The sequence below is a fragment of the Squalius cephalus genome, assembly GCF_949319135.1.
Source record: "Squalius cephalus genome assembly, chromosome: 8".
Lineage (NCBI taxonomy): Eukaryota > Metazoa > Chordata > Actinopteri > Cypriniformes > Leuciscidae > Squalius > Squalius cephalus.
In genome coordinates, this window is record NC_137129.1 from 42,996,230 (window position 1) to 43,021,333 (window position 25,104).

A 25,104-nucleotide genomic window follows, 5' to 3' on the forward strand; every position below is an offset into this window, starting at 1 on the left:
TAGAATCACAAAACTTGGTATGTATATTGTTCTTATCGAGCCGGACAACTTTCTAATTTACACTTATTAGCTCAAAGCAACAGAAAGTCAGATATTTTGGTTTGAATGTGATTTTTTGGAGAATTTTCTCTCTCTCTCTGTCTCTGAGTGTGTGAGGGGTGGGGGTGATTTGTCAGTTGAGTGAGATTTACTTTTTCATTTGTTTTTCAAGGTTTCTGGGGCTTTTGGGTCCCTAAACGTGCTCGAAAACTCTTGAAACTTTGCACACAGGTCAGAACCCGCGGCCATCAGGGCGGGGCTGAATCTGGTAGCCGGGCGTGGCAGGGGGGCTCAACAGCGCCCCCTTGAACGGGGTTCTAAAACTTGGTCCATATATCAAACACGCTTGCATGAATTAATTTGAAACTCGGTACACATATAGATCTCATCGGGCCGAACTACTTTCGTGCTCTAAGTTTTACGCCAGCCCAACAGGAAGTCGGCTATTTAGGGTTGTTTGGAAACGCTTGCTGTGGAATTTAATGTACTCCTCCTAGGAAATACATCGATTCGCCTCCAAACTCGGTCAGCGTGAAGTCAAGACATTGAGGATGCTAAATTGCGGACGGATTTTTGATATCTCGAACGGTTTGGCTGTGGCGAGGAAACAAATTAATGGCGAGAAAAGAGAAACACGAAGTGTTATAACTAATGCATACATTAACTGATCTTGATGAAACTTCAGCAGTTTGTTCATGGTAAGAGGCCTATCAGATGGATGTAACTATTGTGTGTCAAAGTTAAAGCGCCACCAACTGGCAGCAGGAAATGTGTCACTTTCAAAATGCTTTTGACAAAAGTGGGGGGGGTCGTTTTACCTACAGTAGCACAACTCAGTACGTATGTTGATCTCATCGACCCGGACAACTTTCTAATTTAAAGTCATTAGCTCCGACCATCAGGAAGTCAGATATTTTGGTTTGAATGTGGATTTTTTGCAAAATCAGCCTCCAAAAGGCACTAAAAGCCTCAAATCTTCTAAAAATGTAATTTTATACCATTTATTTCTATATAAAAGTATACAAATATCACAACTAAACCCATTTTATTCTGTTTTTAAAAAGAATTTTATTCTAATTTTATTCTAAATTTTAAAACAGTAAAGTAAAAAAAAAATTCAAGTCATACATAGGGCTATACTGCCCTCTAGTGTCCAAAAGGACATCAAAATAATATATAAAACTTTTTACCAGCTAGGCCAATAATGTATTTAAATATACATTTATTAGGTATGTGTCTGAGGATATTTTCCCACCGGTTAATCGACGTGTGTGACACGAGCGGGTGCTTTTAAATCGCTAATATAAAAGTGAAAGAAAAATACGGACGTCCGCACGGACATTTATAATGGTGCACACACAAATCACACACACGTTGGAAAGAATTATGCTTTTAAACAACACTAAACCGCCATTAGATGTCGCCAAGTGACCGTCTTAATGAGCGAGTCATTGATTCATTCGTTCAAACGATTCGTAATCCATAAACATATACAGATCCATAAACATGGATCCATAAACATCCAATCCATAAACATAAACAGATGTTTATGGATTGATCATTCAATCTTTGAGTCAACCAATTCGTTCAAAATGCTGAATCATTCAGTTATGAGAAAACACGTTCCTGTGAGATCATGCGTTCTTCTGTGATCTTTGTTTAACTATTTTCGCTGCTGAAACAGAACAAAAACAGTCAATATTGTATCTAAAATGTAAATGACTTCATTTTAACTGTTAATATCCTGTTGTATGAAATCAATGTCACAGTTTCAATTGTGATTGTATTCAGGAAAAGTTAGGTACGGAGAGCGAGCGATTTCAACGAAATCAGAACTAAACCCATTTTATTCTTTTATTATTATTATTATTCAATTTAAGAATTATGTTTGAGTTTAAAAAAAAGCCAGAATGTTTTAGTCCAAAAAATAAATAAATCATGCCATGGATTGCTTGAAATTTAATTTTTTTATTATATTTATTTTTTCGTTTTGGCTTTGTTTATAGTTTATTTTTTATTTTTTTATTCTTGTTCCGTTCTGAATGTCATTACATTTAAAGGATTTGTTGTGGAATATTTTGAGTGTATCATAAAATCAGAATATTCTCTCGATTTAGTGATCCCCTACTTATTATTATTATTATTTTTTCTTTGTTCTAATCAGGTCAGGCAAGTAAAATTATCTGTGTCTTGTCCCTTAAATTTATATATATATGTGTGTGTGTGTGTGTGTGTGTGTGTGTATATATATATATATATATATATATATATATATTAGGGATGCAACAATACAGTTAGCCCACGGTTCAATACATACCTCGGTTTTTTAACCACGGTTTTCGGTTCGGTTCGGTTCTGATGGCTTGACACATAATAGTGTTTTTTTGTTATTCTGTGCTTAGGCAGTAGGAACAGTAAGAGGTTAAGGAGAAAAAAATAAAAACGATTTATTGCAATACTCCTTTATTTTACTTAAAAGCTAAGCAAAGTCCACTAGTTCTTAGTGTATTGTATAATATACAATTAACACTGACATCTCTTTACCTCAGAGCGTCCGTTAACTGAATGTCACCTGAAAATCCGATAACATCAGCAATTTTCATTCAAGCAGCTGATTTCTGTGAATGAATGTAAAACTAAATGTATATTGCAGCACAGGGTGAAGTCAGTATATACATTAACGACGATTTGAGACAAATAAATGTACATTTAATGTAAAACTATATAGATGGCATTCTGTGGCGCGGCAGGATTTTGAACACGGTCCTGAGCCGAAAGGCGCCGACGGTGTGTGTAGCGCTACGTACACTCATAGAGAATAATGTTTTCGAATTTAAAAGACGTGGCGCTGCGCGTCCGGTGTGCGACCCCTTTAAATTGACCATTTCAAATAAACATATTTGTGCCTTCAGACAGTGATATTGGGTGATGGCGCCGCAGATGTGCAGTCATGTTGGAAGTGTTTCCGTTTGAGTAGGCTACACGTGTAAAACAATGCTTGCACACAGTTATTTTTATTGTTTACCGTTTTTTCTTCCTCGGCACTATACTCAACGGCAAAACCGAAATGTCCCCACACCACGGATTTGAAAGACGCCGGCGCTTCCTCGTACTGTAGCCTCACTTCACCGCCGCTCGCCATGTTAAAGTGTGGAATGATGGTTAAGCGCCCCCTAAATTTAGAGCATATTGAATATTTACTCGCGGGGAATTTCCTTATCAGCTTGTAGACTTACAGGCACACACAAACAGACAATTCGGAGAGAAATAAAACGCACATAAATTATTTAAACGTAAAACCGAAAAAACCGCAATTCACAAGCGCGTATTGAACCGTGGATGTCGTACCGAACGGTTCAATATTATATTGAGAATTGTGGCATCCCTAATATATATATATATATATATATATATATATATATATATATATATATGTGTGTGTGTGTGTATGTATATATATATATATAAATATAAATATAGCTGCGAGCAGCGAAGGAGGGCCAAAGCCGGCGGTACCGCCACCCTGGCACCAGGATTGCGGTGCCACCGGCTTGGGCCCGTAATCGCTGCTCGCAGCTATATTTATTATTATTATTATTATTTTGTCAACCTTTCGGGCACTTTTGGGGCCCTTAACATGCTCGAAAACTCTTGAAATTTTGCACACACGTCAGAACCCGCGGCCATCAGGGCCGGACTGAAGCTGGTACCCGGGCGTGGCAGGGGGGCTCGACAGCGCCCCCTGGAACGGGATCCAAACACGTGTCCGTAAATCAAACACGCTTGCATGTAATAATATGAAACTCGGTACACATATAGATCTCATCGGGCCGAACAACTTTCGTGCTCTAAGTTTTACGCCAGCCAAACAGGAAGTTGGCTATTTAGCGTTGTTTGGAAACGCATGCTGTGGAATTTAATGTACTCCTCCTAGGGAATTCATCGATTTGCCTCCAAACTCGGTGTGCAGGAAGTCAAGACATTGAGGATGCTAAATTGCGGACGGATTTTTGATATCTCGAACGGTTTGGCCGTGGCGAGGAAACAAATTTATGGCGAAAAAATGAAACAGGAAGTGTGTTATAACTTCTGCATACATTAACTGATCTTGATGAAACTTCAGCAGTGTGTTCGTTGTAAGAGGCCGATCACATGGATGTGACTATTGTGAGTCAAAGTTATAGCGCCACCAACAGGCAGCAGGAAGTACATCACTTTCAAAATGCTTTGAAATCAGTGTCTTATTTTTACCCGATTTGCTTCAAACTTTATGTGTATAATGTAGACACACGGCAGATGTAAACCTGTGAAAGGATTATTGATATCTTAGATACTGTTGCCGTGGCAACGCATCAAACTTTAATATTATTTTTTTATGCTTTTGAGACTCTTAACATACTTGAAATTGCATGAAACTCAACAGACACATCACATTTATTAGCCCGTAGACATGTGCAAAGTTTCAGAAACGGGCGTGGTGGAATGGCTCAGTAGCGCCACCTTTAGTCAAAAATGGGGGCTTAGTTTTTCCTAGAATCACAAAACTTGGTATGTGTATTGTTCTCATCAAGACGGACAACTTTCTAATTTACATGAACCATCTCCGACCAACAGGAAGAGAGATATTTTGGTTTGAATGTGGATTTTCTGAAGAATTTTCTCTCTCTCTCTCTGTGTCTGTGTGTGTGTGAGGGGAGGGGGGGATTTGACTATTGCTTTTATATTGTTAATCAAGGTTTCAGGGGCTTTTGGGGTCCTTAACGTGCTCAAAAACTCTTGAAACTTTGCACACAGGTCAGAACCCACGGCCATCAGGGCCGGGCTGAAGCTGGTACCCGGGCGTGGCTGGGGGGCTCAACAGCGCCCCCTTGAACGGGGTTCTAAAACTTGATCCATATATCAAACACGCTGGCATGAATTAATATGAAACTCGGTACACATATAGATCTCATCGGGCCGAACAACTTTACCCCGGTCAAGTTTTACGCCAGCCCAACAGGAAGTCGGCTATTATGGGTTGTTTGGAAAACGCTTGCTGTGGAATGTGAAATACTCCTCCTAGAAAATTCACCGTGTCCCCTTCAAACTCGGTGTGCATGTAGTCAAGACTTTGAGGATGCTAAATTGCGGACGGATTTTTGATATCTCGAACGGTTTGGCTGTGGCGAGGAATCGAATTTATGGCGAGAAAAGAGAAACACGGAAGTGGAATAACTTCTGCATACATTAACTGATCTTGATGAAACTTCAGAAGTGTGTTCGTGGTAAGAGGCCGATCAGATGGATGTAGCTATTGTGAGTCAAAGTTATAGCGCCACCAACTGGCAGCAGGAAGTGTGTCACTTTCAACATGCTTTTGACAAAAGTGGGGGGGTTAGTTTTAACTACAGTAAAGAAAAAACAGTTTGTATATTGTTCTCATCAAGCCGGACAACTTTCTAATTTACATTCAATAGCTCTGGCCATCAGGAAGTCAGATATTTTGGTCTGAATGTGAATTTTTTTGCAAAATCAGCCTCTGAATTTTTAGCCACTCCTCTTAAACTATTTATTTTATTCGTACCAAACTTTTTCAACATGATGAAACTACATTAAATATGCTAAATTGTGAATGGATAATAAATATCTCAAACGGTTTTGCTATGGCGAGGGATTAAAGTAATGTCCAAAAAGGAAACACTAAAAATCTTCTAAAAATGTAATTATATACCATTTATTTCTATATAAAAGAATACAAATATCACAACTAAACCCATTTTATTCTGTTTTTGCAATTCAAGAAGAATGAAAAAGTTAAAACAGGCTATTTAGTGCTATTTGGTTCAACAAAAAAGCAAACATAGGGCTATACTGCCCTCTTGTGTCCAAAAGGACATCAAAATAGTATATAAAACTTTTTACCAGGTAGGCCAATATTGTATTTAAATATACATTTATTAGGTATGTGTCTGAGGATATTTTCCCACCGGTTAATCGACGTGTGACACGAGTGGGTGCTTTTAAATCGCTAATATAATAGTGAAAGAAAAATAATGATAATGTTGCACACACAAATCACACACATGTGGGAAAGAATGATGCTTTTAAACAACACTAAACCGCCATTAGGTGTCGCCAGGCATCCATCTTAATAAGCGAGTCATTGATTCATTCGTTCAAACGATTCGTTCGAATGAGTCGATCATGATTAAGACAGATGTTTATGGATTGATCATTCAATCTTTGAGTCAACCGATTCGTTAAAAATGCTGAATCGTTCAGTTATGAGAAAACACGTGATGCGTGATGGTTCTGCCGTGATCTTTGTTTAACTATTTTCGCTGCTGAAACAGAACAAAAACAGTCAACATTGCATCTAAAATGTAAGTGACTTAATTGTAACTGTTTATTAACCTGTTGTATGAAATCTAGGGGTGGGAGAAACAAATTATTCTTAGATGCATCGCGATGCGGACGTGGACGATTCTGAATCGATTCACAAATGTCAAAAAATCGATTCTCTAAAAAAATATTTTTCTAATAACGTAATATTGACGGAAGGCAAAAGGCGGAACTCTAAGCGGACGTGCGTGCAGTCTGTGGCGCGCACATAACAGAGAAGTTTCTTCTGCTCACCAAGGCTGCATTTATTTGATTCAAAATACAAACAAAAACAGTAATATTGTAAAATATTATTACAATTTAAAACAGTTTAAAATATATTAAAATAGAAAGCAGCTGTTATTTATTCCTGTGATCAAAGCTGAGTTTTCAGCATCATTACTCCAGTCGTCACTGTCACATGATCCTTCAGAAATTATTCTAATATGATGATTGATACTCAAGAAACATTCATTATTATTTTAAATGTCGAAAACAGTTGTGTACAGTCTTTGATGAATAGAAAGTTCAAAAGAACAGCATTTATCTGAAATCTAAAGCTTTTGTAACGTTAAACACTACCGCTCAAAAGTTTTGGGTTAGTAATAATTAAAATTTTATTTTTGGGGGAAATAAATAAAATAAATCAGTACTTTTATTTATGAAGGATGAGTTAAACTGATCAACAGTTACAGTAAAGACATTTATAATGTTAAAAATATATATATTTGAAATATATGCTGTTCTTTTGAACTTTATATTCATCAAAGCATTTTGAAAAAAAAAATCTGTACACAACTGTTTTCAACATTGAAAATAATAATGAATATTTATTGAGCATCAATCATCATATTAGTATGATTTCTGAAGGATCATGTGACACTGAAGACTGGAGTAATGATGCTGAAAACTCAACTTTGATCACAGAAATGAATTACTATGTAAAATATTTAAAAATTGAAAACAGCTGTTTTAAATTGGAATAATATTTCACAATATTACTGTTTTTGTTTGTATTTTTAATCAATAAATGCAGCCTTGGTGAGCAGAAGAGACTTCTCCTAAAAACATTAAAAATCTTACTGACCCCAAACTTTTGAACAATAATATATATATATATATATATATATATATATATATATATATATATATACACATATATATGTATGTGTGTGTATGTATGTATGTATATATATATATATATATATATATATATATATATATATAAATATAGCTGCGAGCAGCGATTACGGGCCCAAGCCGGCGGTACCGCCACCCCGGTGCCTTTAGGTAACTAAAGGCACCGGGGTTGCGGTACCACCGGCTTGGGCCCGTAATCGCTGCTCGCAGCTATATTTATTATTAGGGCCCGAGCACCGATGGTGAGAGGACCCTATTGTTTTTGCTCCGTTTATTATTATTCTTCTTCTCCAAAGTGAATCGCTTTTTAGAGGGCCTAAACATGCTCGAAAACTCATGAAACTTTGCACACGCTTCAGAAGTGGTGAAAATTTACGTGTGATATGGTTTTCAGAATTGTGGGGGGCAAATTCGGTAAATTATTGCCCCCACATTTTGCCCCGGCTCCTGGTTTCACGTACAGGTATGAAATTTGGTACATACATGTAATGACCCAATACCTACAGAAAAGTCTCTTGGAGCATAGCCCTAAACACAACAGGAAGTGAGCTATTTTGAACTTCCTCCTGGATTTTGGGCATTTTTCGTAATTTCCTGATGTTGTACTTTAACGAACTCCTCCTACAGATTTGATCTGATACTCTTCAAATTTGGTGAGTGTAATCTTAAGGCCTTTGTGACGTTAAATTGCGAAGATCTAGAGTTTTCGTCGAAGGGTGTGCCCTCGGCGGCCTGACAAACATCTATCTATAAATTACAGGAACGTCTGTCTGTCTGTCTGTCTGTGTGTGTGTGTGTCTGTTCCTCGCATATCTCTCGAACCGTTAGTCCGATTGATTTCAAACTCGACAGGTGTCTTGCCACGGGCACGAGTAAGTGCAGTGCCAAGTTTGACATTGTTTGGATGAGAAATGCAAAAGATATCGTTAAATATATCATTTTTAGAAGGTTGTGGTTTAAAAATAAACATTCTGACATTAGAGAGTTGTATCGGTCAAAGAAGCCCCAAGAAGGCTGTGGTTTAAAAATAAACATTCTGACATAAACACTCAGTCAGCTACACTGTTTACTTCTGAATATTATAGTTTGGTTCCCGAACGTGATAAATCCATCTATCTATAAATTACAGAAACGTCCGTCTGTCTGTCTGTGTGTTATTCGCATATCTCTCGAATGTGAGATAACCACTAAATGTGTGAAAACCACTATTTTCTGTTTCAAACTTTCACATAGCATCTTTAGGTTATAACAACATTGAAAATCAAAATCTGGATTTGAATTTTTTAAGATTTATTATAAAAACGGATTATTTTTTCCCAAAAATGCAATAAATTCATGACTTTTTTTTTTTTTTTTAAATGCTATTAATCCATTGAATCAATATAAAGTTATTTTTGATCATATTGCCATCGCAAGAAATATCTCCTGAACTTTTTTGACGGCGATCAGCTCACAAAAACTGATTTTGCACGGGCACTTTGCACTGCTCCCTGAATCGAGGTGCTTATTCATTTGTGGATGTAAACTGAATCTGTAAGTCAGCTATGCTGTTAGTGTTTACTTCTGAATATTATATTTCATTCTGGTGCGCTTAACGTTGTCGCTACTGTGTAATAGTAGCCTATGCTATTCACCAACTAAACATATCCTATTCAATGCGTTCACAGTCTCTTTCACGGGCATCATTTGTAGTTGCCTATTCACAAACTGTTTGCTCAAGCATAGCGTTTTCTCGGAGTTCACTGTGTGCTTTTTACCATGCACAAATAAAAATGTCACTGAACTTTTGCTGTGTAATTGTAACAATAAGCACACACCAAACCAACAATTACTAAAAACACACACAAAAACTGATTTTGCACGGGCATTTTTTGCACTAGTTCACCCAATTTCGGCCTTTTGGTGATATATGCATGATCAGATAAGTTCAATATTAATGTTGCTTGCAGTTCTGATGTTGCTAGGCAACCACAGACAGCCTGCAGTAACTCAGGCATACAATTTTCAATCTGCCACAAACTTCACATGTTTGATAAGAGTCCTGTCCTGAACACATGCCAATGCTCATTATGATTATAGCAATAGCACCACCTGCTGGTAGCAGGAAGTGTGGCAAATACAAAACGTGCTCGAAAAATCATGAAACTTTGCACACGCTTCAGAAGTGGTGACAATTTACGTGTGATGTGGTTTTAAAAATTGGGTGGGGCAAAATGGCTTACTTATTGCCCCTACATTTTGCCCCGGCTCGACGTTTCACGTACAGGTATGAAATTTGGTACACACATGTAAAGACCCAATACCTACAAAAAAGTCTCTTGGAGCATAGCCCTAAACACAACAGGAAGTCAGTTATTTTGAACTTCCTGTCAGATTTTGGGCAGTTTTTGCCATTTCCTGATGTTGTACTTTAACAAACTCCTACAGTTTTGATCTGATCCTCTTCAAATTTGGTGAGTGTAATCTTAAGGCCTTTCCTAAAGGTGCCGGGTGGCGGTGGCAGGGGTGCGAGGGCCCTTTTCATCGCTGCTTGCAGCTTTAATTATTATTATTATTCTTCTCCGCATTGAATTGCATTTTTGAGGGCCTAAACATGCGCGAAAACTCACGAAACTTTGCACACGCGTCAGAACTGGCGAAAATTTACATCTGATATTGGTTTCAGAATTGGACGGGGCAAAATGGCTCGATAGCGCCACCTATAAAAGTTCAACGGAGTGCGCCTCCCGCAACGTTCAACGTACGTGCACGAAATTCGGTACATACGTGTAATGACCTAATACCTACAAAAAAGTCTCTTGGAGCATAGCCCTAAACACAACAGGAAGTCAGCCATTTTGAACTTCCTCTCAGATTTTTGTGCAGTTTTTGCCATTTTCAGGCCTCGTACTTTAACGAACTCCTCCTACAGTTTTAATCTGATCATCTTCAAATTTGGTGAGTGTAATCTTAAGGCCTTTGCGACGTTAAATTGCGAAGATCTTGAGTTTTCGTCGAAGGGCGGGTCCTCGGCGGCCTTACAAATTTCGATGTTTCGCCATGAAACAGGAAGTTGCTGTAACTCAGGCATGGAATGTCCAATCTGCCCCAAACTTCACACGTTTGATAAGAGTTCTGTCCTGAACACATGGCCATGCTCATATTCAGTTATAGTCATAGCGCCACCTGCTGGCAACAGGAAGTGACATGTTTAACACTGTTATGGACTCCTAATAACATATAAAAAAGTGCCAGCAAGTGCTAAACATGCTAACAACATACTAGAAGCATGCTAAAACATGCTAGCAAACTCTTAGCTAAGTGCTAAAGCATGCTATTATTGCAATTAAATAGGAATTTGCTGTAACTCAGGCATGGAATGTCCAATCTGCCCCAAACTTCACACTTTTGATAAGCGTTCTGTCCTGAACACATCTACATGAGAATATTCAGTTATAGTAATAGCGCCACCTACTGGCAACAGGAAGTGTCATGTTTAACACGTTGATGCCATTCTAGCAACATGTTAAAAATGCCATTGAGGTCTAAACATGCTAGAAACATGTTAAAACATGCTAGCTAATGTTAAAACATGCTAGCAATACTTAGCTAAGTGGTAAAGCATGCTAATTCAATGAAACAGGATGTTGTTGTTACTCAAGAAGGCAATGTCCAATATGCGCCAAACTTCACACTTTTAATAAACGTTCTGTCCTGAACACATGACCATGCTCATATTCAGTTACAGTCATAGTGCCACCTGCTGGCAACAGGAAGTGACATGTTAAACACTGTTGTGGACATATAAAAACATATAAAAAAAGTGCCAGCAAGTGCTAAACATGCTAACAACATACTAGAAACATGCTAAAACATGCTAGCAAACACTTAGCTAAGTGCTAAAGCATGCTATTGCTGCAATTAAATAGGAATTTGCTGTAACACAGGCATGGAATGTCCAATCTGCCCCAAACTTCACACGTTTGATAAGAGTCATGGCCTGAACACATCTACATGAGAATATTCAGTTATAGTAATAGCGCCACCTGCTGTCAACAGGAAGTGACATGTTTAACACTGTTGTGGTCTCCTAATAACATATATAAAAGAGCCAGCAAGTGCTAAACAGGTTAGCAACATACTAGAAACATGCTAGCAAACACTTAGCTAAGTGATAAAGCATGCTATTACTGCAATTAAATAGGAATTTGCTGTAACTCAGGCATGGAACGTCCAATCTGCCCCAAACTTCACATGTTTGATAAGAATCATGGCCTGAACACGTCTATGCTCAAATTCAGTTATAGTAATAGCGCCACCTACTGGCAACAGGAAGTGAAATGTTTAACACGTTGATGCCGTTCTAGCAACATGTTAAAAATGCCATTGAGTTCTAAACATGCTAGAAACATATTAAAACATGCTAGCAATACTTAGCTAAGTGCTAAAGCATGCTAATTCAATGAAACAGGACTTTGTTGTTACTCAAGAAGGCAATGTACAATCTACCCCAAACGTCACACGTTTGATAAGAGTTATCTCTTGAACACATGTCCATGCTCATATTTAGTTATAGTCATAGCGCCACCTGCTGGCAACAGGAAGTGACGTTTAACACTGTTCTTGACTCCTAATAACATATAAAAAAATGCCTACTGGCAACAGAAACTGACATGGTTAACACAGTAATGCAGTACTAACCACATAATTATTGTGTACTAAGCATGCTAGAAACAGACTAAACATGCTAGCAACACTTAGCTGAGTCATGAAGCATGCTATTATTACCATTATACAAAACATTTTGTAACTGACTTTGACATACTCTTACTATATATACCTCCTTAAATGTACATTTCCCAACCATGCTCTGTCTTCCTAAAGCCACCGAGTGTTGATGGCACGGGTGCGAGGGCCCTTTCATCGCTGCTTGCAGCTTTAATTAGGGCCCGAGCACCGATGGTGAGAGGACCCTATTGTTTTTGCTCCGTTTATTATTATTCTTCTTCTCCAAAGTGAATCGCTTTTTAGAGGGCCTAAACATGCTCGAAAACTCATGAAACTTTGCACACGCTTCAGAAGTGGTGAAAATTTACGTGTGATATGGTTTTCAGAATTGGGGGGGGCAAATTCGGTAAATTATTGCCCCCACATTTTGCCCCGGCTCCTGGTTTCACGTACAGGTATGAAATTTGGTACATACATGTAATGACCCAATACCTACAGAAAAGTCTCTTGGAGCATAGCCCTAAACACAACAGGAAGTGAGCTATTTTGAACTTCCTCCTGGATTTTGGGCATTTTTCGTAATTTCCTGATGTTGTACTTTAACGAACTCCTCCTACAGATTTGATCTGATCCTCTTCAAATTTGGTGAGTGTAATCTTAAGGCCTTTGTGACGTTAAATTGCGAAGATCTAGAGTTTTCGTCGAAGGGTGTGCCCTCGGCGGCCTGACAAACATCTATCTATAAATTACAGGAACGTCTGTCTGTCTGTCTGTCTGTGTGTGTGTGTGTCTGTTCCTCGCATATCTCTCGAACCGTTAGTCCGATTAATTTCAAACTCGACAGGTGTCTTGCCACGGGCACGAGTAAGTGCAGTGCCAAGTTTGACATTGTTTGGATGAGAAATGCAAAAGATATCGTTAAATATATCATTTTTAGAAGGTTGTGGTTTAAAAATAAACATTCTGACATTAGAGAGTTGTATCAGTCAAAGAAGCCCCAAGAAGGTTGTGGTTTAAAAATAAACATTCTGACATAAACACTCAGTCAGCTACACTGTTTACTTCTGAATATTATAGTTTGGTTCCCGAACGTGATAAATCCATTTATCTATAAATTACAGAAAGGTCCGTCTGTCTGTCTGTGTGTTATTCGCATATCTCTCAAATGTGAGATAACCACTAAATGTGTGAAAACCACTATTTTCTGTTTCAAACTTTCACATAGCATCTTTAGGTTATAACAACATTGAAAATCAAAATCTGGATTTGAATTTTTTTAAGATTTATTATAAAAACGGATTATTTTTTCCCAAAAATGCAATAAATTCATGACTTTTTTTTTTTCAAAATGCTATTAATCCATTGAATCAATATAAAGTTATTTTTGATCATATTGCCATCGCAAGAAATATCTCCTGAACTTTTTTGACGGCGATCAGCTCACAAAAACTGATTTTGCACGGGCACTTTGCACTGCTCCCTGAATCGAGGTGCTTATTCATTTGTGGATGTAAACTGAATCTGTAAGTCAGCTATGCTGTTAGTGTTTACTTCTGAATATTATATTTCATTCTGGTGCGCTTAACGTTGTCGCTACTGTGTAATAGTAGCCTATGCTATTCACCAACTAAACATATCCTATTCAATGCGTTCACAGTCTCTTTCACGGGCATCATTTGTAGTTGCCTATTCACAAACTGTTTGCTCAAGCATAGCGTTTTCTCGGAGTTCACTGTGTGCTTTTTACCATGCACAAATAAAAATATCACTGAACTTTTGCTGTGTAATTGTAACAATGAGCACACACCAAACCAACAATTACTAAAAACACACACAAAAACTGATTTTGCACGGGCATTTTTTGCACTAGTTCACCCAATTTCGGCCTTTTGGTGATATATGCATGATCAGATAAGTTCAATATTAATGTTGCTTGCAGTTCTGATGTTGCTAGGCAACCACAGACAGCCTGCAGTAACTCAGGCATACAATTTTCAATCTGCCCCAAACTTCACATGTTTGATAAGAGTCCTGTCCTGAACACATGCCAATGCTCATTATGATTATAGCAATAGCGCCACCTGCTGGTAGCAGGAAGTGTGGCAAATACAAAACGTGCTCGAAAAATCATGAAACTTTGCACACGCTTCAGAAGTGGTGACAATTTACGTGTGATGTGGTTTTAAAAATTGGATGGGGCAAAATGGCTTACTTATTGCCCCTACATTTTACCCCGGCTCGACGTTTCACGTACAGGTATGAAATTTGGTACACACATGTAAGGACCCAATACCTACAAAAAAGTCTCTTGGAGCATAGCCCTAAACACAACAGGAAGTCAGTTATTTTGAACTTCCTGTCAGATTTTGGGCAGTTTTTGCCATTTCCTGATGTTGTACTTTAACAAACTCCTCCTACAGTTTTGATCTGATCCTCTTCAAATTTGGTGAGTGTAATCTTAAGGCCTTTCCTAAAGGTGCCGGGTGGCGGTGGCAGGGGTGCGAGGGCCCTTTTCATCGCTGCTTGCAGCTTTAATTATTATTATTATTATTATTCTCCGCATTGAATTGCATTTTTGAGGGCCTAAACATGTGCGAAAACTCACGAAACTTTGCACACGCGTCAGAACTGGCGAATATTTACATCTGATATAGGTTTCAGAATTGGACGGGGCAAAATGGCTCGATAGCGCCACCTATAAAAGTTCAACGGAGTGCGCCTCCCGCAACGTTCAACGTACGTGCACGAAATTCGGTACATACGTGTAATGACCTAATACCTACAAATAAGTCTCTTGGAGCATAGCCCTAAACACAACAGGAAGTCAGCCATTTTGAACTTCCTCTCAGATTTTTGTGCAGTTTTTGCCATTTTCAGGCCTCGTACTTTAACGAACTCCTCCTACAGTTTTAATCTGATCATCTTCAAATTTGGTGAGTGTAATCTTAAGGCCTTTGCGACGTTAAATTGCGAAGATCTTGAGTTTTCGTCGAAGGGCGGGTCCTCGGCGGCCTTACAAATTTCGATGTTTCGCCATGAAACAGGAAGTTGCTGTAACTCAGGCATGGAATGTCCAATCTGCCCCAAACTTCACACGTTTGATAAGAGTTCTGTCCTGAACACATGGCCATGCTCATATTCAGTTATAGTCATAGCGCCACCTGCTGGCAACAGGAAGTGACATGTTTAACACTGTTATGGACTCCTAATAACATATAAAAAAGTGCCAGCAAGTGCTAAACATGCTAACAACATACTAGAAGCATGCTAAAACATGCTAGCAAACTCTTAGCTAAGTGCTAAAGCATGCTATTATTGCAATTAAATAGGAATTTGCTGTAACTCAGGCATGGAATGTCCAATCTGCCCCAAACTTCACACTTTTGATAAGCGTTCTGTCCTGAACACATCTACATGAGAATATTCAGTTATAGTAATAGCGCCACCTACTGGCAACAGGAAGTGTCATGTTTAACACGTTGATGCCATTCTAGCAACATGTTAAAAATGCCATTGAGGTCTAAACATGCTAGAAACATGTTAAAACATGCTAGCTAATGTTAAAACATGCTAGCAATACTTAGCTAAGTGGTAAAGCATGCTAATTCAATGAAACAGGATGTTGTTGTTACTCAAGAAGGCAATGTCCAATATGTGCCAAACTTCACACTTTTAATAAACGTTCTGTCCTGAACACATGACCATGCTCATATTCAGTTACAGTCATAGTGCCACCTGCTGGCAACAGGGAGTGACATGTTAAACACTGTTGTGGACATATAAAAACATATAAAAAAAGTGCCAGCAAGTGCTAAACATGCTAACAACATACTAGAAACATGCTAAAACATGCTAGCAAACACTTAGCTAAGTGCTAAAGCATGCTATTGCTGCAATTAAATAGGAATTTGCTGTAACACAGGCATGGAATGTCCAATCTGCCCCCAAACTTCACACGTTTGATAAGAGTCATGGCCTGAACACATCTACATGAGAATATTCAGTTATAGTTATAGCGCCACCTGCTGTCAACAGGAAGTGACATGTTTAACACTGTTGTGGTCTCCTAATAACATATATAAAAGAGCCAGCAAGTGCTAAACAGGTTAGCAACATACTAGAAACATGCTAGTAAACACTTAGCTAAGTGATAAAGCATGCTATTACTGCAATTAAATAGGAATTTGCTGTAACTCAGGCATGGAACGTCCAATCTGCCCCAAACTTCACATGTTTGATAAGAATCATGGCCTGAACGCATGCCTATGCTCAAATTCAGTTATAGTAATAGCGCCACCTACTGGCAACAGGAAGTGACATGTTTAACACGTTGATGCCGTTCTAGCAACATGTTAAAAATGCCATTGAGTTCTAAACATGCTAGAAACATATTAAAACATGCTAGCAATACTTAGCTAAGTGCTAAAGCATGCTAATTCAATGAAACAGGACTTTGTTGTTACTCAAGAAGGCAATGTACAATCTACCCCAAACGTCACACGTTTGATAAGAGTTATCTCTTGAACACATGTCCATGCTCATATTTAGTTATAGTCATAGCGCCACCTGCTGGCAACAGGAAGTGACGTTTAACACTGTTCTTGACTCCTAATAACATATAAAAAAATGCCAGTAGGTGCTAAACATCCTACCAACATACTAGAGACATGCTAAAACATAATAGCAAACACTTAGCTAAGTGCTAAAGAATGATATTACTGCAATTAAATATGAATTTGCTGTAACTCAGGCATGGAATGTCCAATCTGCCCCAAACTTCACACTTTTGATAAGCGTTCTGTCCTGAACACATGACCATGCTTATATTCAGTTACAGTCATAGCGCCACCTGCTGGCAACAGGAAGTGACATGTTTAACACTGTTGTGGACTCCTAATAACATATAAAAAAGTGCCAGCAAGTGTTAAACATGCTAACAACATACTAGAAACATGCTAAAACATGCTAGCAAACTCTTAGCCAAGTGCTAAAGCATGCTATTATTGCAATTAAATAGGAATTTGCTGTAACTCAGGCATGGAATGTCCAATCTGCCCCAAACTTCACACTTTTGATAAGAGTCATGGCCTGAACACATCTACATGAGAATGTTCAGTTATAGTAATAGCGCCACCAACTGGCAACAGGAAGTGACATGTTTAACACGTTGATGCCGTTCTAGCAACATGTTAAAACATGCTAACAATGCTTAGCTAAGTTCTAAAGAATGCTAATTCAATGAAACATGACTTTGTTGTTACTCAAGAAGGCAATGTCCAATTTGCACCAAACTTCACATGTTTGATAAGAGTTCTGTCCTGAACACACATCCATGCTCATATTCAGTTATAGTCATAACGCCACCTACTGGCAACAGAAACTGACATGGTTAACACAGTAATGCAGTACTAACCACATAATTATTGTGTACTAAGCATGCTAGAAACAGACTGAACATGCTAGCAACACTTAGCTGAGTCATGAAGCATGCTATTATCACCATTATACAAAACATTTTGTAACTGACTTTGACATACTCTTACTATATATACCTCCTTAAATGTACATTTCCCAACCATGCTCTGCCTTCCTAAAGCCACCGAGTGTTGATGGCACGGGTGCGAGGGCCCTTTCATCGCTGCTTGCAGCTTTAATTAGGGCCCGAGCACCGATGGTGTGAGGACCCTCTTGGAATTGCTCTGTTTATTATTATTATTATTATTATTATTCTCCGCATTGAATTGCATTTTTGAGGGCCTAAACATGCGCGAAAACTCACGAAACTTTGCACACGCGTCAGAACTGGCGAAAATTTACATCTGATATAGGGTTCAGAATTGGACGGGGCAAAATGGCTCGATAGCGCCACCTATAAAAGTTCAACGGAGTGCGCCTCCCGCAACGTTCAACGTACGTGCACGAAATTCGGTACATACGTGTAATGACCTAATACCTACAAAAAAGTCTCTTGGAGCATAGCCCTAAACACAACAGGAAGTCAGCCATTTTGAACTTCCTCTCAGATTTTTGTGCAGTTTTTGCCATTTTCAGGCCTCGTACTTTAACGAACTCCTCCTACAGTTTTAATCTGATCATCTTCAAATTTGGTGAGTGTAATCTTAAGGCCTTTGCGACGTTAAATTGCGAAGATCTTGAGTTTTCGTCGAAGGGCGGGTCCTCGGCGGCCTTACAAATTTCGATGTTTCGCCATGAAACAGGAAGTTGCTGTAACTCAGGCATGGAATGTCCAATCAGCCCCAAACTTCACACGTTTGATAAGAGTTCTGTCCTGAACACATGGCCATGCTCATATTCAGTTATAGTCATAGCGCCACCTGCTGGCAACAGGAAGTGACATGTTTAACACTGTTATGGACTCCTAATAACATATAAAAAAGTGCCAGCAAGTGCTAAACATGCTAACAACATACTAGAAGCATGCTAAAACATGCTAGCAAACTCTTAGCTAAGTGCTAAAGCATGCTATTATTGCAATTAAATAGGAATTTGCTATAATTCAGGCATGGAATGTCCAATCTGCCCCAAACTTCACACTTTTGATAAGCGTTCTGTCCTGAACACATCTACATGAGAATATTCAGTTATAGTAATAGCGCCACCTACTGGCAACAGGAAGTGTCATGTTTAACACGTTGATGCCATTCTAGCAACATGTTAAAAATGCCATTGAGGTCTAAACATGCTAGAAACATGTTAAAACATGCTAGCTAATGTTAAAACATGCTAGCAATACTTAGCTAAGTGGTAAAGCATGCTAATTCAATGAAACAGGATGTTGTTGTTACTCAAGAAGGCAATGTCCAATATGCGCCAAACTTCACACTTTTAATAAACGTTCTGTCCTGAACACATGACCATGCTCATATTCAGTTACAGTCATAGTGCCACCTGCTGGCAACAGGAAGTGACATGTTAAACACTGTTGTGGACATATAAAAACATATAAAAAAAGTGCCAGCAAGTGCTAAACATGCTAACAACATACTAGAAACATGCTAAAACATGCTAGCAAACACTTAGCTAAGTGCTAAAGCATGCTATTGCTGCAATTAAATAGGAATTTGCTGTAACACAGGCATGGAATGTCCAATCTGCCCCAAACTTCACACGTTTGATAAGAGTCATGGCCTGAACACATCTACATGAGAATATTCAGTTATAGTTATAGCGCCACCTGCTGTCAACAGGAAGTGACATGTTTAACACTGTTGTGGTCTCCTAATAACATATATAAAAGAGCCAGCAAGTGCTAAACAGGTTAGCAACATACTAGAAACATGCTAGCAAACACTTAGCTAAGTGATAAAGCATGCTATTACTGCAATTAAATAGGAATTTGCTGTAACTCAGGCATGGAATGTCCAATCTGCCCCAAACTTCACATGTTTGATAAGAATCATGGCCTGAACGCATGCCTATGCTCAAATTCAGTTATAGTAATAGCGCCACCTACTGGCAACAGGAAGTGACATGTTTAACACGTTGATGCCGTTCTAGCAACATGTTAAAAATGCCATTGAGTTCTAAACATGCTAGAAACATATTAAAACATGCTAGCAATACTTAGCTAAGTGCTAAAGCATGCTAATTCAATGAAACAGGACTTTGTTGTTCCTCAAGAAGGCAATGTACAATCTACCCCAAACGTCACACGTTTGATAAGAGTTATCTCTTGAACACATGTCCATGCTCATATTTAGTTATAGTCATAGCGCCACCTGCTGGCAACAGGAAGTGACGTGTAACACTGTTCTTGACTCCTAATAACATATAAAAAAATGCCAGTAGGTGCTAAACATCCTACCAACATACTAGAGACATGTTAAAACATAATAGCAAACACTTAGCTAAGTGCTAAAGAATGATATTACTGTAATTAAATATGAATTTGCTGTAACTCAGGCATGGAATGTCCAATCTGCCCCAAACTTCACACTTTTGATAAGCGTTCTGTCCTGAACACATGACCATGCTTATATTCAGTTACAGTCATAGCGCCACCTGCTGGCAACAGGAAGTGACATGTTTAACACTGTTGTGGACTCCTAATAACATATAAAAAAGTGCCAGCAAGTGTTAAACATGCTAACAACATACTAGAAACATGCTAAAACATGCTAGCAAACTCTTAGCCAAGTGCTAAAGCATGCTATTATTGCAATTAAATAGGAATTTGCTGTAACTCAGGCATGGAATGTCCAATCTGCCCCAAACTTCACACTTTTGATAAGAGTCATGGCCTGAACACATCTACATGAGAATGTTCAGTTATAGTAATAGCGCCACCAACTGGCAACAGGAAGTGACATGTTTAACACGTTGATGCCGTTCTAGCAACATGTTAAAACATGCTAACAATGCTTAGCTAAGTTCTAAAGAATGCTAATTCAATGAAACATGACTTTGTTGTTACTCAAGAAGGCAATGTCCAATTTGCACCAAACTTCACATGTTTGATAAGAGTTCTGTCCTGAACACACATCCATGCTCATATTCAGTTATAGTCATAACGCCACCTACTGGCAACAGAAACTGACATGGTTAACACAGTAATGCAGTACTAACCACATAATTATTGTGTACTAAGCATGCTAGAAACAGACTGAACATGCTAGCAACACTTAGCTGAGTCATGAAGCATGCTATTATCACCATTATACAAAACATTTTGTAACTGACTTTGACATACTTTTACTATATATACCTCCTTAAATGTACATTTCCCAACCATGCTCTGCCTTCCTAAAGCCACCGAGTGTTGATGGCACGGGTGCGAGGGCCCTTTCATCGCTGCTTGCAGCTTTAATTATTATTATTATTCTCCGCATTTAATTGCATTTTTGAGGGCCTAAACATGCTCGAAAACTCACAAAATTTTGCACACGCGTCAGAACTGGCGAAAATTTACATCTGATATAGGTTTCAGAATTGGACGGGGCAAAATGGCTCGATAGCGCCACCTATAAAAGTTCAACGGAGTGCGCCTCCCGCAACATTCCACGTACGTGCACGAAATTCGGTACATACATGTAATGACCTAATACCTACAAAAACGTCTCTTGGAGCATAGCCCTAAACACAACAGGAAGTCAGCCATTTTGAACTTCCTCTCAGATTTTTGTGCAGTTTTTGCCATTTTCAGGCCTCGTACTTTAACAAACTCCTCCTACAGTTTTAATCTGATCTTCTTCAAATTTGGTGAGTGTAATCTTAAGGCCTTTGCAACGTTAAATTGCGAAGATCTTGAGTTTTCGTCAAAGGGCGGGTCCTCGGCGGCCTGACAAATTTTGATGTTTCGCCATGAAACAGGAAGTTGCTGTAACTCAGGCATGGAATGTCCAATCTGCCCCAAACTTCACACGTTTGATAAGAGTTCTGTCCTGAACACATGACCATGCTCATATTCAGTTATAGTCATAGCGCCACCTGCTGGCAACAGGAAGTGACATGTTTAACACTGTTATGGACTCCTAATAACATATAAAATAGTGCCAGCAAGTGTTAAACATGCTAACAACATACTAGAAGCATGCTAAAACATGCTAGCAAACTCTTAGCTAAGTGCTAAAGCATGCTATTATTGCAATTAAATAGGAATTTGCTGTAACTCAGGCATGGAATGTCCAATCTGCCCCAAACTTCACACTTTTGATAAGCGTTCTGTCCTGAACACATCTACATGAGAATATTCAGTTATAGTAATAGCGCCACCTGCTGTCAACACGAAGTGACATGTTTAACACTGTTGTGGTCTCCTAATAACATATACAAAAGAGCCAGCAAGTGCTAAACAGGTTAGCAACATACTAGAAACATGCTAGCAAACACTTAGCTAAGTGCTAAAGCATGCTATTATTGCAATTAAATAGGAATTTGCTGTAACTCAGGCATGGAATGTCCAATCTGCCCCAAACTTCACACGTTTGATAAGAATCATGGCCTGAACACATGTCTATGCTCAAATTCAGTTATAGTAATAGCGCCACCTAATGGCAACAGGAAGTGACATGTTTAACACGTTGATGCCGTTCTAGCAACATGTTAAAAATGCCATTGAGTTCTAAACATGCTAGAAACATATTAAAACATGCTAGCAATACTTAGCTAAGTGCTAAAGCATGCTAATTCAATGAAACAGGACTTTGTTGTTACTCAAGAAGGCAATGTACAATCTACCCCAAACTTCACACGTTTGATAAGAGTTATCTCTTGAACACATGTCCATGCTCATATTTAGTTATAGTCATAGCGCCACCTGCTGGCAACAGGAAGTGACGTTTAACACTGTTCTTGACTCCTAATAACATATAAAAAAATGCCAGTAGGTGCTAAACATCCTACCAACATACTAGAGACATGCTAAAACATACTAGCAAACACTTAGCTAAGTGCTAAAGAATGATATTACTGTAATTAAATATGAATTTGCTGTAACTCAGGCATGGAATGTCCAATCTGCCCCAAACTTCACACTTTTGATAAGCGTTCTGTCCTGAACACATGACCATGCTTATATTCAGTTACAGTCATAGCGCCACCTGCTGGCAACAGGAAGTGACATGTTTAACACTGTTATGGACTCCTAAGAACATATAAAAAAGTGCCAGCAAGTGTTAAACATGCTAACAACATACTAGAAACATGCTAAAACATGCTAGCAAACTCTTAGCTAAGTGCTAAAGCATGCTATTATTGCAATTAAATAGGAATTTGCTGTAACTCAGGCATGAAATGTCCAATCTGCCCCAAAATTCACACTTTTGATAAGAATCATGGCCTGAACACATCTACATGAGAATGTTCAGTTATAGTAATAGCGCCACCTACTGGCAACAGGAAGTGACATGTTTAACACGTTGATGCCGTTCTAGCAACATGTTAAAAATGCCATTGAGTTCTAAACATGCTAGAAACATGTTAAAACATGCTAAAAATGCTTAGCTAAGTGCTAAAGAATGCTAATTCAATGAAACATGACTTTGTTGTTACTCAAGAAGGCAATGTCCAATTTGCACCAAACTTCACACGTTTGATAAGAGTTCTGTCCTGAACACACATCCATGCTCATATTCAGTTATAGTCATAACGCCACCTACTGGCAACAGAAACTGACATGGTTAACACAGTAATGCAGTACTAACCACATAATTATTGTGTACTAAGCATGCTAGAAACAGACTGAACATGCTAGCAACACTTAGCTGAGTCATGAAGCATGCTATTATCACCATTATACAAAACATTTTGTAACTGACTTTGACATACTCTTACTATATATACCTCCTTAATTGTACATTTCCCAACCATGCTCTGTCTTCCTAAAGCCACCGAGTGTTGATGGCACGGGTGCGAGGGCCCTTTCATCGCTGCTTGCAGCTTTAATTTACATTAGATTCTTTCCAAAGCTTCTGAGGTCATTTTACTTTTGATAGTGTTTTATGGTGCGTATTTCTCGACACCTTTAAACTTATTTTGATTATTCTCAGGTTAGGTAAAGTACGTCAAATCTGTCCTAAATCATAAGCATCTGAATTTTCATTCTCACAATCTATAGGTCAGAAGACTTCTTCATGATCTGTTCAGTTCAGTATTTTAGAAATCAAAGACTTTTGGCTGGCAAGCTTCTTAGATTCAATTAAATATAGTTTTATTATTTACAGGTTAACTAATTTACAAAAAGGCATACTTGTAACAGGACAATTGCATATTTTCCACAACAATAGTTATAAGCATGATTGGATGATGTGAAGAGGTGACAACTGCTTTCATATACAAATCTGTTGAGGAGAAATTCATATATATCTTATCATTTATATCAGTGTTTCCTGAACTGAGAGACAGAAGAGTGTCATTGTTCTCTACAGGTTGAGGTGTTGTGGTGTTACAGATGAAGGTTGTGCTGCTCTGACTTCAGCTCTGAGATCAAACCCCTCACACCTGAGAGAACTGGATCCGTCACTGAATAAAGTAGGAGATTCTGGAGTCGAGCAGCTTTCTGATCTACTGCAGGATCCTCACTGTAAACTGGAGAAACTGTGGTAAGATTGTATAAAATGTCCCAACATAGTCCTCTATTTTAATGGTAAATAATGATTGCCATACAAAAAAAAAATCTACTGTGAAATTACTAATGGAAATGTTGATTTTATTTTCATTAGATTTTTTCCAATGTGTCTGACATCATTTTACAATATTAATGATAGATTAAACATGACTGGATGATGTAAAGATGTCACAGCCGTGTTCATACACAGATATGTTGATGATTTTGGGGTATTTGTGTGACACTCACAAAATAAGTTTTGTTGAGATTATTACTTTTTGTTTCCTTTCCTTCTATTGCAATAGTATTTTATTTTATTCTGATTTATATAATTGAATATTAACTAGATGTACCGCATGGCGGTACAAAATATGACCGCCGCTCAGGCCTGCACTGGCTTTCCACAAAAATAAATGACGTGGAGCAATTTGGCTGTATTGCGTGTTTATGTATATAAGTTGTATATTTTAAAAGACTGTCTGGAGTATTCCTGTGGATCATGGATAATTTAGAGTTTTGTAATTATTTGCCATTACTATTTAAGTTTTATATCAAAAGTCATTAGTTTAGACACTTAACATCCATAATGTGAAAACGTCACATCCATAACAGTGGTTAACAGTAAAAAGCGACTGAAGTGCCCTTGAGCAAGGCACCTAACCCCTCACTGCTCCCCGAGCGCCGCTGTTGTTGCAGGCAGCTCACTGCGCCGAGATTAGTGTGTGCTTCACCTCACTGTGTGTTCACTGTGTGCTGAGTGTGTTTCACTAATTCACGGATTGTGATAAATGCAG

General features: G+C 38.4%; 2 protein-coding genes across 5 annotated transcripts in view; both read left to right on the forward strand.

The window, feature by feature from the left end:
* Positions 1–25,104, forward strand: part of LOC307163352 (uncharacterized protein) — a gene marked incomplete at its 3' end in the record, with an annotated part of 222,469 nt that overhangs the window by 133,252 nt on the left and 64,113 nt on the right. The gene's annotated exons all lie outside the window — the stretch shown is intronic.
* The window catches only part of LOC307163681 (protein NLRC3-like), a 110,149-nt gene that overhangs the window by 76,013 nt on the left and 9,032 nt on the right, over positions 1–25,104 (forward strand). For all 4 annotated transcript variants that reach the window (XM_079879864.1, XM_079879863.1, XM_079879861.1 and 1 more), the window contains one exon: positions 24,132–24,305. In XM_079879864.1, coding sequence (XP_079735990.1) covers positions 24,132–24,305 — 174 coding nt within the window. The remainder of the gene's footprint in view (positions 1–24,131; positions 24,306–25,104) is intronic.